The sequence below is a fragment of the Lepus europaeus genome, chromosome 21 (assembly GCF_033115175.1).
Source record: "Lepus europaeus isolate LE1 chromosome 21, mLepTim1.pri, whole genome shotgun sequence".
NCBI lineage: Eukaryota > Metazoa > Chordata > Mammalia > Lagomorpha > Leporidae > Lepus > Lepus europaeus.
The window spans coordinates 16,374,924-16,395,006 of record NC_084847.1 but is presented as its reverse complement, the minus strand read 5'-3'; the positions used below and the strand labels follow the sequence as shown (position 1 = coordinate 16,395,006).

General features: G+C 39.4%; 1 protein-coding gene across 1 annotated transcript in view; it reads left to right on the top strand.

Annotated features, from left to right (window-relative positions):
• LOC133750441 (phospholipid-transporting ATPase ABCA3-like) overlaps positions 1–20,083 on the top strand; it is a 183,709-nt gene that overhangs the window by 87,582 nt on the left and 76,044 nt on the right. Inside the window, 5 exon segments of the mRNA XM_062180047.1 lie at positions 4,983–5,108; positions 6,177–6,190; positions 9,965–10,100; positions 18,711–18,866; positions 19,203–19,413. Of these exon segments, the coding sequence (XP_062036031.1) occupies positions 4,983–5,108; positions 6,177–6,190; positions 9,965–10,100; positions 18,711–18,866; positions 19,203–19,413 (643 nt within the window).

Genomic DNA, 20,083 nt, shown 5'->3' with positions numbered 1-20,083 from the left:
ATGGACATTTTGTTTGATTCCATATCTTAACTATTGTGAATTAAGCCATAATAAACATAGGTATACAGATAAAAAAATAAAGAAGAAAGATTTATTTAACTCTCAATTTTGGAGGTTCACTTCCAAGATCGAGTGGCCTATTTGTTCAGCCTTTGGTGATAACATTCTTACTGGCACTATTTTGATTACTGTAGCTCTGTAATATATTTAGAAATTGGAAAGTATGATAAACTCAACTTTGTTTTTCTCAAAATTACTTTGGTTTCTCAGCATCTTTTGTGTTTCCTCTTACTTTTAGGATAATATTCTCTTTCTGTGAAAAATACCTTTGGGATTTTAATTTTTAATTTAACTTTGGGGTGATAACATTCTTTCTGGCAAGAATTCTGAGCTGATACTGGGCATTAGATGGAAATATACAAGAAGCACATGTTTCTCTAATGCCTGACCTATAAAATCAGGAGGGTTTGATCATGGAAGCTCCATCCAAATGATCTAATCCAGTCTCATCATTTCCCAAAGGTCCTGCCTTTAGACTAGCACTCTAATAGGTATAAATGTTAAATAAATATAAATATCTCATTGAAGTTTGACTTTCATTTCCTTAATGATTAATAATGTTGAACATCTTTCCATATCTGTATGTCTTACTTGGAGAAATATCTGTTCAAATTATTTGCTCAAATATCTTGCTTTAATCAAGTTATTTGGTTTTCTTCTATTGAGTTTTTTGAATTCTTTATATGTTTTTGAAATGAACATCTTATTAAGTATATGGATTGCAAATATTTTGTCCCATTTTATAGTTTGCCTTTTTACTTATGTGCAATCCCATTGGTCTGTCTTTGCTTTTATGCCTTATTTTTGAGGTCATATTCAAAAATTATTCCTAAAACCAATAATTTTCTAGAAACTTTATAGCTTCAGAATTTTTTTTCCAAATCTCTAATCTGTTTTTAATTAATATTTTGTGTGTGGTATAAGATAAGAGTCCAATTTCATTCCTTTGAATGTGAATAGTTCATCTTCCGAACTCCATTCACTGAAGAACTATGCTTTTCCCATTACATATTCTTGGCACCCTTGCCCAAGATCAGTTGATGATATCTGTGAGTTGATTTCTGGCTTCTGTGTTCTGTTCCACTGATCCATATGTCTGCTTTTGTGCGAGACTCACACTGTTTTGACTACTGTAGCTCTGTAATATATTTGGAAATTGGAAAATAAGATAACCCCAACTTCGTTCTTCTCAAAATTACTTTGGTTTCTTGGCATCTTTTATGTGTCCTATTACTTTTAGGATAAATTTCTCTTTCTGTAAAAAATATATTTGGGATTTTAATAAGGATTACACTAAATATTTAGATAACTTCGGATAATTTGGATATTTTAACAGTATGTATTCTTCCAAATCATGAACATAGATGCCTTTCCATTTATTTGTGTCTGCTTTAATTTTCTTCATGAATAACTTTTCACTGTAGAAAATTCTCACCTCATTTTTTTACATGTATTACTGAGTATTTATTCTTTTTGGAGCTACTGTAAATTAGATTGTTTCCTTATTTTCCTGTTGGAATAGTTTGTTGTAGTTGTGTAGAAATTCTATTGATTGAATATTTTGAAGTCAGGTATTGTCATGCCTCCAGCTTGATTTTTTTCTCTTCGTGATTGCTTTGACTATTCTTGTCTTTTGTGATTCTATATGAAGTTTAGGATTGTTTTTTCTAATTCTGTGAAGAATGCCATAGATATTTTGACATGTACTGCATTTAATCTATAGATTGCTTTAGGTAGTATAGATATTTTAATGATATCGATTCTTCCAATCCATGAGTAAGATGTGTTTCTATTTGTGTGTGTGTGTCTTTGATGATTTCTTTCATTAGTGTTTTATAATTTTCATTGTAGAGATTTTTCACTTCTAGTTAAATTTATTCCTAAATTTGTGGGGTTTTTTGTGTGTGACTATTCTGAATGGGATTTCTTTCTTGGTTTTTCTTTCAGTGAGTTTATCATTAGCCTACTAAATGCTACTGTTTTGTATGTTTATTTTATAAACCTGCAACTTTTTCTGAAGCATTGAGTATCTTATAGCAATCAGTTTTAAGCTGATTTTTCAAAATTCCAACTGTGTATAATCGTTTTACACTTTTACTCCTGCCACACGTGAAAACTGTGTGTTTGATTTAAATAAAGGAAGGAAGGAGGGGAACTGAGGGAAGGAAAGAGGGAGGGACAGAAATATGGTTATCTTCTTAGAACTGTACCTATGAGGGGCAGGCACTATGGCATAGCGGGTAAAGCCATAGGGGTGCCAGTTCGAGTCCTGGCTGCTCCACTTCGTATCCAGCTCTCTGCTGTAGCCTTGGAAAGCGATGAAAGATGGGACAAGTCCTTGGGTCCCTGCACCCACATGGGAGACCCAAAAGAAGCTCCTGGCTCCTGGCTTCAGATTAGCACAGCTCCAACCGTTGCGGCCAATTGGGGAGTGGACCAGCGGATGAAAGTCCCCTCCCTTCCTCCCTCCCTCCCTCCCTCTCTCTCTCTCTCTCTGCCTCTCCTTCTCTCTGTGTGTAACTCTTTCAAATAAATAAATCTTTAAAATCTTTTTTAAAAAAAGAACTGTACCTGTGAAATACATGAAATCTGTTCTCTTTATATTAATAAAAATTAATTTCAAAGTTTATATTTTTGTATTATGCAACCATTAACAGTTTTTGAGTGTAAGTTATTCTTTACACATTTTTCTTTTAACTTTTATACTAGAGTTAAATTGACTTCCAAACTATTGCAACATTTGAAACTCTGTGCTTGTCTATCTGGCAGGACCAGTTAGTGGAGCTATTAGGTTCAATGGGGCAACTGATTTGACATTGATGGGGCCACTGTCTGAGTTATGCAGTCAGATGGAGTCAATGGCTGGGCCACTGGCAGGAGCTGTTCTCAAATATCCACAATGTCAGCTCCTGAGAGTCCCCACTGTTTCTGTGTTCTCAGGTGCCCCCAAGTGTCCCCAGGCCTATTATCCCAGTGTCCCATGTTGGGCAGTTGGAATGAGGGTTTGGGGTAATGCTCCCAAATGGTCTGTCTTTACCCCACTGCCAATAGTTCAGGCTTAGCAGAACTGTTATGGTATGGCATTGTGCCAGCCTGAGGGAAAGTGAAAACATTTATCTGGGCCAGCGCCATGTCTCACTTGGCTAATCTTCTGCCTGCAGTGCCGGTATCTCATATGGGCGCCAGGTTCCAGTCCCAGCTGCTCCTCTTCCAATCCAGCTCTCTGCTGTGGTCTGAGAGGTCAGTGGAGGATAGCCCAAGTGCTTGGGCCCCTACACCCACATGGGAGACCAGGAAGAAGCACCTGGCTCCTGGCTTCGGATCAGCGCAGCACCGGCTGTAGCGACCATTTGGGGAGTGAACCAACAGAAGGAAGACCTTTCTCTCTCTTTCTCTCTCTCACTGTCTGTAACTCTACCTGTCAAATAAAAAAAAAAAAAGAAAACATTTATCTGATCTTTTCAATACAGTTTTCCTCAGATTCTGTGCTCTACCAGGGTGCTACAGTATCACCCTTAGGATCCAAAATTCTCACAAAGGTAGTCTCATTTGTGGATAGTGGCTAAATCAGTGTTTCTATGGGAATACAAGAGCTAGGGATCTATTGTTCGGCCATGTTGTTATCATCACTGCATGAGAGTTTCCGAGAAACCCTTTAGAGAGATTGTCAAGCATGTTTTCTAAAGAATCAGATAAGGTTTTCAGATTTCCTGGGCCACTTAAAATATCAGTTACATATTCTTTTTCAAACAGTCCTTTGAAAGTATAGAAACAACTTTTAGCTCATTTTATATACAAAAAATATCATGGGCTAGATCTTAATAGTCTAACTCCTTAGAATATTAAGAACTTCGGCCGACACCACGGCTCACTAGGCTAATCCTCTGCCTGCGGCGCTGGTACCCCAGGTACTCCTTGCACCCGCATGGGAGACCAGGAGGAAGCTCCTGGCTCCTGGCTTCAGATTGGTGCAGTGCGCCAGCCATAGCGGCCATTTGGGGGGTGAACCAATGGAAGGAAGACCTTTCTCTCTGTCTCTTTCTCTCTCACTGTCTAACTCTACCTGTCAAAAAAAAAAAGAATATTAAGAGTTTCTAGGCATGTTCTTGGAATTCATCAAGCTCCTAACTGAAAGCATCAACTTTTTTAGTTATTAGTGCTTCTCTGAGCTATTGCATCTTGTTATAATGGATAAAATCATAAACTCTTTTTTTTTAATTAAACTTTTATTTAATGAATATAAATTTCCAAAGTACAGCTTATGGGTTACAATGGCTTCCCCCTCCCAAAACTTCCCTCCCACCCACAACCCTCCCCTTTCCCGCTCCCTCTCCCCTTCCAATCACATCATGAAAATCATAAACTCTTGATACATAAATGGATTTACAACTATGCCTCCACCTATATTTTGATTAATATAAAAACCTAGGGGCTGGTGCTATGGTATACTAAGGTAAGCATCCACCTGCGGTCCCCACATCCCATATGAGTACCGGTTCATGTCACAGCTGCTCCTCTTCCAACCTAGCTCTCTGATATGGCCTGGAAAAACAGTGGAAATGGCCCACGTGCTTGGACCTCTGCACCCACGTGGGAGACCTGGAAGAAGTTCCTGGCTCCTGGCTTCAGATTGGCCCAGCTCTAACTGTTGTGGCCCTTTGGGTAGTGAACCAGCAGATAGATGACCTTTCTCTCTGTCTCTCCCTCTCTCTCTCTGTAACTCTGCCTCTCAAATAAATAAAATCTTAAAAAAAAACCTAATACATCCAGAAATATTCTTCCTAGTTTACAACATTATCCTTTATTGTCAACATAAATTTAATGTTTTGTTTCTTTGAAGGAAGCACATGTGAGTGTTTCCCTTTAATAAATAATAATAACATGTCAAGTTTGATTAAAAATGTCTGTCTTTTACGTCACAGGAATATGAAGACAATGTAGCGGTAAACAACTTGTCTTTGAATCTGTATGAGGAGCAGATCACTATTCTTCTGGGGCATAATGGGGCAGGAAAGACCACAATTTTGTCTATTCTGACAGGTATGTATGTATTCAGCTCAATCTAAAGCAAAGGCCAGTTTCCTTCTTAGGCTGGAAAACAATGAGTTTTGCTGATAAATGTGTTGTCATTTCAGTGATACCTAAAGTTGTAATTATTTGTACAGTTCCAAGCATTTACAACCAAGATACTGTAATACATACAGACTATGTATGTAATATAACCAGATTATGTAATAAATTCATTTATTTATTTACTCAAAGTGCTTATATACCAGATATTTTTGTAGAAATCAATAATACAATATTGATTATTAGATCTATAGTCTAAATTTTATACTATCTTATAGGGATACAAATAAGAAATTTGGAATTTACAGTGCAGCATACAAAGGGAGATGTTATAGAATGTTCCTCACCCAATAAAACTATATCTAGTCCTGCTTTAAAAATGAGACATGGCGGCCAGCGCCGCAGCTCAAAAGGCTAATCCTCCACCTTGCGGCACCGGCACACTGGGTTCTAGTCCCAGTTGGGGCACCGGATTCTGTCCCGGTTGCCCCTCTTCCAGGCCAGCTCTCTGCTGTGGCCCGGGAGTGCAGTGGGGGATGGCCCAAGTCCTTGGGCCCTGCACCCGCATGGGAGACCAGGAGAAGCACCTGGCTCCTGGCTTCGGATCAGCATGGTGCGCCAGCCGCAGCACGCTGGCCGCAGCGGCCGTTGGAGGGTGAACCAACGGCAAAAGGAAGACCTTTCTGTCTCTCTGTCTCTCACTGTCCACTCTGCCTGTCAAAAAAAATGAGACATGGAGAAGTGACATTGAATTTGAGGATATAGAGGAGATGATGGACTATGAAGGAAAGAACAAAAAACTATTTAAAAATTCACAAAGACAATACAGTATAAACCTTAGAAACATTGCATTCATCAGAAAGTAAGAATAAATCAGGAATACTAGGAACTCATAACTACCAAGTATAATGCTTTCAGTGTTTGCTGTGAGATGAATACAACTAAGACAAGGTTGAGCCTAGGATCTGAGGCCTCTGCTCTGAAGAAGAATGATGCCAAAACTAAATAAGTCCATGTTCCCTTCTGTTTTATATATTGGAACTAAGCCCCACTAATCTCAGTCAAAACCCTTCTTAACAGTATTACTACTTAAAGTGAGAAGTATCACTGTGCTCCTAAATCTGTATATATGAAACACATATGAAGTTTATTCACCTTTTATAAATCAAAATTTTAAATTTAAAAAAAAAGAATTACTACATAAATAACATCAGAAGGCTATGGTTTGAATTGTTGTTACCCTTATGGATATATATATATATATATACATATATATATATACATATATATACATATATATATATTATATGTGTGGTTGATATAAAGCATAAGGCATTTTAGAACATCTCCCATAGTTTTACATGTTATCTCAGAACACTAATTATACTTCCTCAGTTGCATGTGTTCATGCCTTTTCTCTCTTTGACAATGCCTGAATCAACTCTTCAACCTATTGAAATCTTATTTATACACCAAGATTCAGCTCAAAAACAATCTTCTATAGCAAAATGGCAAATCAAGTAATTCCAAGCTTTGGTCTATCTGCAGAAAAAATGATAAACAAGCAAAACAAAGACAGCAAGCACACAGTGCTGAATGAAGAAAACAGCAACTTATAAATTGGTGGTGGGCTGTGTTTGATGCAGTGGTTAAGACATCTCTTGGAATGCCTACATCCCATATTGAAGTGCCTGTGTTTGAGTGTAAAATTTATTTCCTGCTGATGCACACCCTGAGAGGCAGCAGATGGTAGATCGAGTACTTGGGTCTCTTGCCACCATGTGGGACATCTGGATTAAGTTCCAGGTGCCTGGCTTTTGCCTGGCCCACTCCTAGTTGTTGTAAGCATTTGGGAAGTAAACCGTTGGATGGAAGAGATCTCCCTTCCCTCCGTTCCTCCGTCTCCCTCCCTCTTCCACTCCCTCTGCCTTCCCTTCCTTCCTCCTTCTCTCCAGTTCAAATACCATCGAAATGAATAATTTTTTAAATGTTAGAAGGCAAATGTGATATCAGCAAGATGGTGGGCAAGTGAACTTTCAGGTTCTCATTTTCCCAATAGGGATTTTAACAACAATTTATAGATGAGAATACTTTTGTGGGAACTCTTGGAACCATTTTAGAAGCTACAGAACCCAGATAAATGCTTACCCAGGAGGCTGTACTAAACTACGTAGCAATTTCATGGTATTTTTCTCTTGACGGCTCCCATCACACATGGCCTGGTACAATCAGGAGGAAACCTACCAATGCTAGATTCATCCGTAAGGACAGAAAGACTGGAACTTGCATCTAATGTCTGGGGCCTGTCCAAAAACTGATTTATGACTTACCTGCATTGTGGTGTCGTACAGATGCTGGGTTAGAGTCCACAGAAAACAAGATGATCCCCACAACACTTTAGAGCACCAGGGAATCTTCAGTTCCACAGGCAGGCACTAGGGTAGCAAGAGAGTATGGAGGAATAGGGTAGAAACTGAAACCAAAAGCTCCAAGGCTGCTAGGGAAATTATGATACTTACAAGCCTCTATACTGGAATAAAGGTAAGCACATAACCCTGGAGAAGATACATCCCAGAAAATGTTTGAGAGGTTCCAGAACCTGTAGAGAGGCTGACTGGTGAGAGATTTCTCCTGCATAAAGCCACTCCATAGACACTGGGAGAGGACTCTGCTGTTTTAAATATAGTTCTCAACAAAAAAAAAAGGCGTAAAAATGAGGGAAATATAAAATGAACACTTAAAAAAGATGGTTTTGAATTACCTGACAAAGAATCTGAAACTTTTTCAAAAATATTTTTTTAGAAATAGTGTACTTTAATTTACATTATAGTCAAATGCTTAATGGCTCCACTAAATAAAGAGTTCAACAAATAAAAAGGCCATACTCCAGATAAATTCAATGGGAAGTAAAAAAATAAGTATATGTATATATGTACCAAACACCAGAGGTCCTGCATGTTGAAACAGATATTGACAGGATTAAAAAGAAAAACAGCAGAACATTAATATTAAGAAACCTTAGTATTCTACCATCAAAATGGATAAAACAACTTTGGACCTCTGCACCCACATGGGAGACCTGAATGGAGTTCCAGGCTCCTGGATTCTGCCTGGCCTAGCCCTAGCTATTGTAGCCACCTGGGGAATAAACCAGCAAATGGAAGCTCTCTGACTCTCTCTTTGTAACCCTTCCTTTCAAATAAATAAATATCACATGTTTTCCCTGACTTGTGGTAACTCATGTGCAGAGTATAAAAACTCTGCCTTGTTTCAAGTAAGTAAATAAATATCATGCAGATGGCCCTGTGGCGTAGCTGGTAAAACCACTGCTTATGGCTCCGGCATCCCATGTAGGCGCTCCACTTCTGATCCAGCTTCATGCTAATGCTTCTGGGAAAGCAACAGAAGATGGCCCAAGTTCTTGGACCCCTGCACCCAAGTGGGAGACCCAGAAGAATCTCCTGGCTCCTGGTTTCGGATTGGTCCAGCTCCACCTGTTGTGGCCGTTTGGGGCGTGAACCAGCAGATGGAAGATGTCTGTCTGTCTCTCTCTCTTTCTCTCTCTCTCTCTCTTTCCCTCGTCCTCTCTCTCTCTCTCTTTCTCTGTGTGTGTGCGTGTGTATAAAACTCTACCTTTCAAATAAATAAATAAACTGTTAAAAATAATAATAAATATCATATGTTTTCCCTGGTTTATGGTAACTAATATACAGAGTGCAAAAAATGTAATATATATGAGCAAAATTGACATTTTGAGATTTGATTATTATTTATAGTCCTTGTCTATACTATTGAGGAACAGTGGTTTTACTACTTACTAACTTGTTCAATTTATGTAATGGCAGGTTAAGTTTAGATTTCTTCTTAAGTGTACTTTTCAAAAATATATTTTAAGAATATGTACTTTAAAATAATCAAAGAGTTTAAGTGGCTTTATAGTTCTTATCTACATATAACCAAATATTGTCTTATGAAAAACAGACTGGTTACCACTAGTAGTAGTGGTATATAAGTATGTTATTAGTATTTATATTTATTAAAGATAAACATCATATATTCCTAATATTTATGTTTTTCATAGCATCTGTGACAGAGCCTAATATAATTCATAAGTATGGTAACTATCTAATTGCTTCTGACATTTAGAATGTAGGAACTATTTAAATTTTTTTTTTTTGACAGGCAGAGTGGGCAGTGAGAGAGAGAGAGACAGAGAGAAAGGTCTTCCTTTGCCGTTGGTTCACCCTCCAATGGCCGCCGCGGTTGGCGCGCTGCGACCAGCGCACCGCACTGATCCGATGGCAGGAGCCAGGTGCTTCTCCTGGTCTCCCATGGGGTGCAGGGCCCAAGCACTTGAGCCATCCTCCACTGCACTCCCGGGCCACAGCAGAGAGCTGGCCTGGAAGAGGGGCAACCGGGACAGGATCGGTGCCCCGACCGGGACTAGAACCCAGTGTGCCGGCGCCGCAAGGCGGAGGATTAGCCTAGTGAGCAGCGGCGCAGGCCAAACTATTTAAATTTTTATTACCAATATATTCCATACTTATTGTAGAAAGTATAAAAGTGGAAAGGAAAAAAGAAAATTAAAAGATAGCCAGTCCTTCAACCCTAGTGTAATGGTTGATATTTTTTCTGAGCTACTCTTTGCCTGAGATGGTACTCATTCTTTTGAGTAATCCGTAAGTAGACTGAATCTGAGGTGCTAATTTTGCAATGTGTTATATTCCCTAACCAAGTGCTCGCTTTGGCAGCACATACACTAAAGTATTCCCTTACCAAAGTTTAGCTTCTGCCATGTCTTTTGCTTAATCCTAGGTCGTTTTCCTCCTACCAGAGGGAAGGCCTATATTGATGGGTATGATATTTCAAGTAACATAATTGAGATTCGAAAAAACTTGGGCTTCTGTCCACAGCATGACTTGTTGTTTAATGACTTGACAGTATCAGAACATCTTTTTTTCTACTCGGTGGTGAGTCTGAGATATATTTTATAAAGTTGTACAGTAAATTTGACATTTTACCTTTTAATATGTATACAGATCTGTAAATTTTAACATTTAACCAACACTGCAATCAGGAAACAGAACAGTTTCATTATTCCAAACACCCCCTCATACTATTTTTTGTTGTTATCCCTCTTCCCTCTTATATCCACTGGTCTATTCTTCATCACTATAGCTTTATCTTTTTGAGAATATCATAGAATGGAATCATGGAGTCTGTAACATCTTGAGATTGGCTTCTTTCAGTGAACAACTGCCTTTGAAATTCATCCATGCTGCTGTGTGCATGGACAGTTTGTTCCTCTTAATTGGTAAGTAGTATTTCATGTTTGGATGTACCAAGATACACCAATGTAAGGACATTTGGATTGTTTTAAATTTTTGAAGATTTTGGATAAAGCTTCCCTGAATTTCGTGTACATGTTTTTATTTAAATGTGAAACAAGTTTTTTTGCTCTCAGAGTAGGATTACTTGATCATGTACGCATTTGTTTTTAAGAAACTGACACTGTTTTCCAGAGTAGCCATATTGGTTTGCAATTCCCAACAGCAATATATGAGGATACCAATTGCTACACATTCTAACCAGTGTTTGGGATTGTCAATACTTTTTAAAAAATGTTTTAATAAGTATATAGTGGTATTTAGTTGTGCTTTTAATTTGCATTTCATGTTTTAATAAGTGTATACTGGTTTTTAATTGTGACTTTAATTTGCATTTTATGATTGGGTAATGATGTTCAACATCTTATATTTGCTGATTGGCTATCTCTGTAGCCTCTTTGATGCAGTATTTAATCAGGCCCTTTGTCCATCTTTCTTTTTTTCTTTTTTTTATTTTTTTATTTACTTGAAAGGCAGAGTTACAGAGAAGCAGAGGCAGAGAGACAGACAGACAGACAGACAGAGGTGTCCTCCATCTGCTGGTTCACTCCCTAGATGGCCGCAACAGCCAGAGCTGCACTGATCTGAATCCAGGAACCAGGAGCTTCTTCCAGGTCTCTCATGTGGGTGCAGGGGCCCAAGGATTTGGGCCATCTGCTGCTTTCCCAGGCCATAGCAGAGAGTTGGATCAGAAGTGGAGCAGCCAGACTCAAACTGGCACCCATATGGGATGCTGGCATTGCGGGCGGCAGCTTTACCCACTTTGCCACTGGGCCAGACCCACTTTGTCCATCTTTCATTTGTGTTATTTGTTCTCTCACTTTTTAATTTTTTAGAATTCTTCATGTATTCTGGATATGTATCCTTTGTTAAACATGTGTCTTGCAAATACTTTTCCTAATCTGTAGCTTGTTTTATCATTTTCTTGATCAAATGACTGAAAATGTAAATATTACATCATAGTTTCCTGCAGCTGTTGATTGGTTTTTGTTTTTTGTTTTTTTTTTGGAGAAAAGTAAATTTATTTGAATGAGTTTACAGAGTCTAAATTTAAAATTTAGACTTTATGACTTGCAAGATACACCTTCTACATCATTATGTTTCTTTTTCTATATACTTTTTTAAAATTTTTATTTAAGCTATACAAATTTTATGTATTTCCTATATACAGATTCAGGAACATAGCAGTACTTCCTACCCTACCCTCTTTCCTGCCCATGATCCCACCCTTCCTCCTCCCTCTCCTGTTCCTACTCTTAATTTTTTAATAACAATGTACTTTTTAAAAAAATATTTATTTATTTATTTCAAAGGCAGAGTTACAGAGAGGCAGAGAGAGAGAGAAAGAGAGAGAGAGAGAGGTCTTGCAACCGTTGTTCACTTCCCAGATGGCCGCAATGGCCAGAGCTGTGCCAATCTGAAGCCAGGAGCTTGGAGCTTCCTCTGAGTCTTCCATGTGGATGCAGGGGCCCAAGGACTTGGGCCAGCCATCTTCTACTGCTTTCCCAGGCCATAGCAGAGAGCTGGATCAGAAGTAGAGCAGCCAGGACTCACACTGGCACCCATATGTGATGCCAGAACTGCAGGTGGTGGCTTTACCTGCTATACCACAGCACCAGCACCCCCCCCCCATTCTTAATTCTTAAAAAGATCTATTTTCAGTTAACTTTCTACACATAAGATTAATCCAACACTAAGTAAATAATTCAACAAGTATTATACAGGAAAAAAATGTTATTCCTCAACAGTTGAGACAAAGACTGTAAACAATCATCAAATCTCAAAATGTCAATTTGATTCCTACAGATTACCTTTTAGGTACTCTTATTAGTTACCACAGATCAGGAAGAACATATGGTATTTGTCTTTTTGGCACTGACATTTCATTAAGTATAATGTTTTCCAGTTGCATCTATTTTGTTGCAAAAGACAGGATTTCATTTTTTTACTACTGTGTAGTATTCCATAGTGTATATATACCATAATTTCTTCATCCAGTCTTCAGTTTATAGACATCTGGGTTGATTCCATATCTTAGCTATTGTGAACTGAGCTGCAATAACCATGGGGGTAGAGATCACTCTTTTATCTGCTGATTTCATTTCATTTGGGTAAATTCCCAGGAGTGGGATAGATGGGGCAAATGGTAGATCTATATTCAACCAAATTCAGTTTTGGGGCTGGCACTGTGGCACGGTGGGCTAACACCCTGGCCTGAAGCGCCCACATCCCATATGGGCACCGGTTCAAGACCCAGCTGCTCCACTTCCAATCCAGCTCTCCGCTATGGCCTGTGAAAGCAGTAGAAAATGGCCCAAGTCCTTGGGACCCTGAACCCACATGGGAGACCCAGAAGAAACTCCTGGCTCCTGGCTTTATATCAGCGCAGCTCCGGCCATTTCAGCCAATTGGGGAGTGAACCATCGGATGGAAGACCTCTCTCTCTCTCTCTCTCTCTCTCTCTCTCTACCTCTTCTCACTCTGTGAACTCTGACTTTTAAATAAATAAATAAATCTTAGAAAAAAAGGTCTATATTCAGATTTCTGAGGTATCTCCATACTGTATTCCACATTGGTTGCACCAGTTTACATTTACATCACAGATTAGAGTACCTTTTTCCCCACATCCTTGCCAGCATTTATTTTGTTCCTTGATTTCTGTATGGGAGCCATTCTAACTGGGGTGAGGTAAAACCTCATTGTGGTTTTAATTTGCATTTTCCTGATGGCTAGTGATCCTGAGCATTTTCTCATGTGTCTGTTGGCCATTTGGATTTCCTTTGTAGAAAAATGGCTGTTCAAGTCTTTTGCCCATTTCTTTTTTTTTCTTTTTTTTAACATTTTATGCTTTTATTTAGTGAGAAAGATGCGTAGGAGAGTGAGAGCTTTATTTAAGAGAGAGAGGTAAATCTGGGTTCATACCGAGCACTAGGAACCAGCCACATGGAGGAGCATCTAGGCCAGGAAGCCTAGGGCATGTGGCCCGAAGGCCACATGCGCTGGGGGCACAGGGCTACAGCCATCCCACTCCTGGCTTGAGGCCAGGGCAAAGAAGAGAAGGCTGGACACACCATGTCCCAGGCTTTTAACCAACTTCCAGAGGGGAGTGGTTAATTAACCTGATTGGCTGGTGTTGCTCATTTCTTAATTGGATTGTTTGTTTTGTAGTTGTTGAATTTCTTGAGCTCTTTATAGAATATGGATATTAATCCTGTATCAGTTACATAGTTTACAAAAAATTTCTCCCATTCAGTCAGTTACCTCTTCACTTTGCTAAATGTTCCTTTTGCAGTACAGAAGCTTCTCAGCTTGAAGTAATCTCATTTCTCAATTTTGGCTTTCATTACCTGTGCTTCTGGGATCTTTTCCAAGAAGTTTTTGCCTATGCTAATCCCTTACAGAGTTTCCCCCAATGTTCTCTAGTAATTTGATGGTATCAGGTCATAAATTTACATATTTTATCCATTTTGAGTGAATTTTCACGTGAGGTGAAGGTTAGGAGTCTTGCTTCATATTTCTGCATGTGGAGATCCAGTTTTCCCAGAATCATTTGTTGAAGAGACTGTCCTTGCTCCAGGGATTGATTTTAGCTCCTTTGTCAAAGATGAGTTGGTTGTAGATGCATTGATTGATTTCTGGAGTTTTTGTTCTGTCCCATTGGTCTGCAAGTCTGTTTTTGTGCCAGTACCAGGATGTTTTGATTATAACTGCCTGTAGTATGTCTTAAAATCAGGTATTTTGAATCCTCTGGCTTGGTTTTTGTTGTATAAAATTGCTTTACCTATTTGAGATCTCCTGTGTTTCCATATGAATTTCAGCATCATTTTTTCTAGAAAGGGAAGAATGTCATTGGTATTTTGATGGGGATCACATTGAATCTGTAAATTGCTTTTTCTAATATTTATCTACCTATCTATTTATTTATTTATTTGAAAGGCAGAGTTACAGAGAGGCAGAGGCAGAGAGAGAGGTTTTCCATCTGCTGGTTCACTCCCCAGATGGCTGCAATGGCCCAAGCTGTGCTGATCTGAAGCCAGGAGCTTCTTCCAGGTCTCCCACATGGGTGCAGGAGCCCAAGCCCTTGGGCCATTTTTCACTGCTTTCCCAGGCCATCAGCAGGGAGCTGGATCCAAAGTGGAACATCCAGGACTCGAAATGGCACCCATATGGGATGCCAGCACTGCAGGTGGCGGCTTTACACACTGCACCACAGCACTGGCCCCTGTAAATGCTTTTTGTAGTATGGACCTTTCTCTCTGTCTCTCCCTTTCTCTGTAATTACCTCTCAAATAAATAAAAATAAAATCTTTTAAGAAAAAGCAAATGTACTTTTATTTTGATTTTTTAGTTCCAAAGTTGCCACTTGTTTTTTTATTTCATTTATATAGTACTTTATTTACTATTATTTGTCTTCAGATACTTGTTAAGTCATTTTTTAAAACACTTATTTGAAAGTCAGAATTAGAGAGAGTGCCAGGAAAAAGAGAGATCTTCCATCTGCTGGTTCATTCCACAAATGGCCACAACAGCTGAAGTAAGGTCAAAGCCAGGAGCCTGGAACTCCATTTGGATCTCCCACATGGTTGACAGAGGCCCAGACACACTTGAGCTATCTTACACTGCCTTCCCAGGCACATTAGCAGGGAGTTGGGTTGGAAGTAGAGCAGCTAGGTCTTGAATCTGCTTGCATATGGGGTGCTGGCATCACAGGCAATGGCTTAACCTATTGTACAACAGTGCAAACCTTGTTCAAGCATTTTAATAATAAATCTGTATTCAGGTCTTTGGCAATTAATTCCAGAATCTGTGTAACCATTGCCATTGATGTCTGCTCTTTGTCTTTTCCTATATCAATTGAATTTTTATGATTTCTTTGTCTGCCAAGAAATTTTGGGTTTTATTCTGAATATTTTGGTTTTTTTTATAAAAGATTTATTTATTTTATTTGAAAGGCAGAGTTACAGAGAGGCTGAGGCGGAGAAGGTATGGGGGTCTTCCATTCTCTGGTTCGCTCCCCAGATGGCTACAACAGTCGTAGCTGCACCAATCCGAAATCAGGAGCTTGTTCAGGCAGGTGCAGGGACCCAAGGACTTGGGCCATCTTCTACTGCTTTCTCAGGCCATAGCAGAAAAACTGGATCAGAAGTGGAGCAGCCGGGACCGGCGCCCATATGGGATGCTGGTACTGCAGGGAGCAGCTTTACCCGATACGCCACAGCACCAACCCCTATCTGAATATTTTGAACAATACATTATGAAACTCTACTTCTTATTTATATCTTTTCAAAGTCTTTGCAGTGCTGTTTCAGTCTTTCCCATGTGTGTAATATTCATCAGTCAGTCTTGCACCTAGGCAAGTGTATAGTCATTTGTACTGTTTTAAAGTATGGAATTACTAATTAGGATATATACAAGTACTGGAGTGAGCACATGAATTCATAAGCAAGTTTATAATATTACTTTCCTGCTTATCTCCTGTTATCTTCCCAGTGCTTTCTGGTTTCTCAAGATTACTTTCTCAGGCCTCCATTCATAAATGGTAAAAAGCAATGAGATCTGGTCCTTCCCTACTACAGCCACATCTCCACTGAACTGAGAAGATTCATGTCCCTTGGAGTTTTAGTTTTGCAAGACTCCCATTCTTATCTATTCTTCTCACCATCCTTAGCACAACAATTCCATGAACTGAGGCACAGAACAGAGGGGAAAAAATGATTGCCCACAACTCTCTCTAAATCCAGAATGAGAGAGTTTCTTCTTAATCTCGCTATTTGGACTATAGTACTCACTTCTGGGTTTTGGACTACTTTGGTTGCAGGTTATAGTCTATACAGAGGAAAATAATAAATTCGCCACTGTTTCAATGATATCTTAATTCTTGTGTTCACCCTGCCCCAACTGCTGATATTTAACTTTTCAGAGTTTTCTCCATGTTTAGTATTGAATTCAGTAGGAGATGAAAAGGTACGTGCATTTACTCCATTGTATCTGGAAGCCAGAAATGTGCTTGCTTTCCTTCCTGATTGGTGAGCTCCAAATGTCTTTATAAGATATTTTTAAAAAACTAGAAACTTTTAGACAGAAATGCAGGCATGAACGATCGCACAGTGGCAATCACACTTTTCACTGGGCCATGGTTAGAGTCCAGGGAGGCTCCAGATCTGAGCAATGGAGTGGTCTTCCTGCTGCATAGAAGAGCAGACCCTCCCTCGCCCAGGGGAAACTCTGGAACACCCCAAAGCTTCTAGGATTCTCACGTGGAGCCTTTGTCATGCCTGTTAGATGGAGGGATTGCTGTAAGAGCCTAGCTGGCCCTGCAGGTGCCCACAACCCTTTGCAATGGATTAAATCAGCTATGAGTCTGCTTCGGTGCCCTTAAAGCTTTGGGGAACTCAAGTTCTCTAGGCCAGGGACGGGTGACAGGGGAAGGGTGTCTGCAAAGCTGGGCTCCCAGGTCTATGTCGTGTAGCACCAATGCCTGCAGGCCCTTGTGCGAAGCTCTCCTGAGGAGGGGCCAGCAGGGAGCTCCCCTGGTGCAGTGTGGCTGGTTCCTGGCGGCCCCTGCTTGTCCACTCCCCAGAAGGCCTCAGCCTCCCCCAACCCCGCTCCTCTCCCCTGCCTGCTCACCCCTCCCTGGGTGGGGGGGGTGGCTGTTCTACCTCTTTGGGCCTTGTCAAGCAAGAGAGGAGTCCCCAGGGTTTCTCAAGGTGAATGGGGTCATGTGTGGCCCCAGCTTCCCCAAGGCTCCTGGAACCTTCCCTTTGCCTGAACTGCCCATCTTGACAAATGGGCAATGCACTCAGTTGCTGTGTATTCTAGAAACATTGCCACCACTTGTTCTCATACATTTTTCTAAGAAATTATGATTGTGCTTTGGAAAGCAGTACACATCAGGAACAACCTTAACTGCTTTGTGCCTTCCTTGTTGTGTCCCGCTGGAGCCATCCTGGGGAGGCTGCTGCTCGCCTGTTGCTCCCGATGCCCCACCTGCCTCTCTGCAGAAGCACTGCTGAATGTCCTGTGACTGGACAGTTGGCCTAAACTGTGCAGGAAATTGCCTCCTTACCCAGTAGAGTTCACTGTCACCAGACACGGTCCTCTGACGAAAGTACTGCAGTTTTATGTGGATAATTTGCAGATTTATCTAATGTGCACTTGTGTACAGATTATTAAAAGTTTTAAGATATAACTGAGTAATCAGTATTTGATCATCTTGTTTTTTTATTAAAATGTATATTTATAATCCTATTTTTTTAAGCTGAGAAAACTGGCTGAGAAGCATGTTTATTTTCCTGAAAAAAAATTTTTAACTTTTATTTAATAAATACAAATTTCCAAAGTACAACTTTTGGATTCTAGCGATTTTTCCTCCCATAACCTCCCTCCCACCCACAGACCATCCCATCTCCCACTCCCTCTCCCATCCCATTCTTCATCAAGATTCATTTTTTTAATTATCTTTATATACAGTAGATCAACTTAGTATATACTAAGTAAAGATTTCAACAGATTGCACCCACACAGAAACACAGAGTATAAAGTACTGTTTGAATGCTAGTTTTAACGTTAATTTGGATAGTACAACACATTAAGGACAGAGATCCTACATGGGGAGTAAGTGCACAGTGACTCCTGCTGTTGATTTAATAATTGACACTCTTATTTATGATGTCAGTAATCACGCGAGGCTCTTGTCATGAGCTGCCAAGGCTATGGAAGCCTCTTCAGTTCACAGACTCCGACCTTATTTAGACAAGGCCATAATCAAAGTGGAAGTTCTCTCCTCCTTTCAAAGAAAGGTACCTCTTTCTTTGATGGCCCGATCTTCCTGAAAGTATTTTTAAGATAAAGCTTCACAATGGCTGTAATCTTTGCAGATACATGTAGTTTGATACATATTGTTGCATTTGGAAATCTTGTATTGTTAACCTGTTTTATATAAAATGAATAGTGGAAATTGTATAATTTAAACCATGTAATTAAAAGGATTAGCCAAGCAAAAAAAAAAATGCAGGCATGGGAAAGAAGACTATTTTTTACTGTTGTAATGAAAAGTTTATATCAAATGTTTCCAAAGATATAGTTGCAAGAAACCTCATATATCTGTGTGGCAATGGTAAGAAAAGTTGTGGTCTAAGAGCTCTCTGAAAATGAAGTCAGATGCACCAGGTAAATTCTGGTTCCTCTTTCTAGATAAAAGGAATACCTCAAAGGATGTGTACTGTGGAGACTGACCATATGCTGTCTATTTTTAACCTGCTGGAAAAGCATGATGCATTTCCACAAGAACTGAGTGGAGGAATGAAGCGCAAACTGTCCATCATTATAGCACTAATGGGAAGCTCCAAGGTATTCACTGGGGAAAGAGACAGAATGCATGAGCACACAGTGTGAGGGCAGAGAGGGCAATAAGTATTGGATCCTGCCAGCTGATCTAGAAAACTCAGCTGGCAGTAGCCTAAGAGTTGATCTGATGCTAACAGGAGGCTTGCTAATGACAATCAGTAGCCAAGCTGCTACAACATATTTTGGGATTCTTTTTTTTTTCTCCTAGAGTTAAAAACCCTCTAATTTACTCTAAATTCTGTATCTTAGCTTAAATGTGTTCTCCTCAAATAATTAGGCAACCTACAAGTAGCATATCATTAATTATCAGTGGTCACAGAATTTTTCTTCTGACTTTAGGTACTGATATTTGATGAACCATCATCTGGCATGGACCCAACCTCAAGGAGGGTCTTCTGGCATCTCCTTCAGCAGTATAAACACAAACGTACCATCTTACTAACCACCCAGTACATGGATGAAGCTGATATCCTGGGTGACCGCATTGCCATCATGATCAAGGGTACCCTGCGCTGTTGTGGTTCTTCAGTCTTCCTGAAACGAATATATGGTCTCTCTCCCTTTGATCATTCTTAAGATATTGTTATCTTAATAATATTATCCTAACGTGATTTTCATTATGTTTTATCTGTTACTCAAAACTTCAGTAACACTCTGTGGCCTACTAAGTCTCAACCATTACAGTTGGTATTTTAAGTCCTTTGCAATATGTGTATTCCCGGTATATACTTAACACATGTCCTTTAGCATATACTATCAGACACAGGAAATCCTTTTATCAGCCTACAAATACCATGCTTATTTGTCCAATTTTGTACCTAATGACAGTTTTATTTATCCCTATAATGTAGTTTTGCCTCCAGATGTATTTCTTTAAGTGATTGATTGATGAGGAGAGAAAGTAGAGAAATCAGACATCTCTGACTCTAGTTCTTTGCCAAATCAACACAAAATCCCTGAAGTGTTGAGATAACTCATAAATGTGGTAATTGACAGTAAGAATGTAGAACACAATGAAAGGATAATATAAGTAGAATAAAAATACCCTTGTCTCTAGTAAGTATCTCTGGTAATCTTTCAAGGGAGATAAAATAGATATATTAGACAGTGCATTATTCAGGGCCAAAATTATAGAAAAAGGCCTCCAAAATGAGAATATAAGCATAAGTGGAAATATAATTAAGGATATTTACTTCAATGATTCATTTATTCAGTATTTA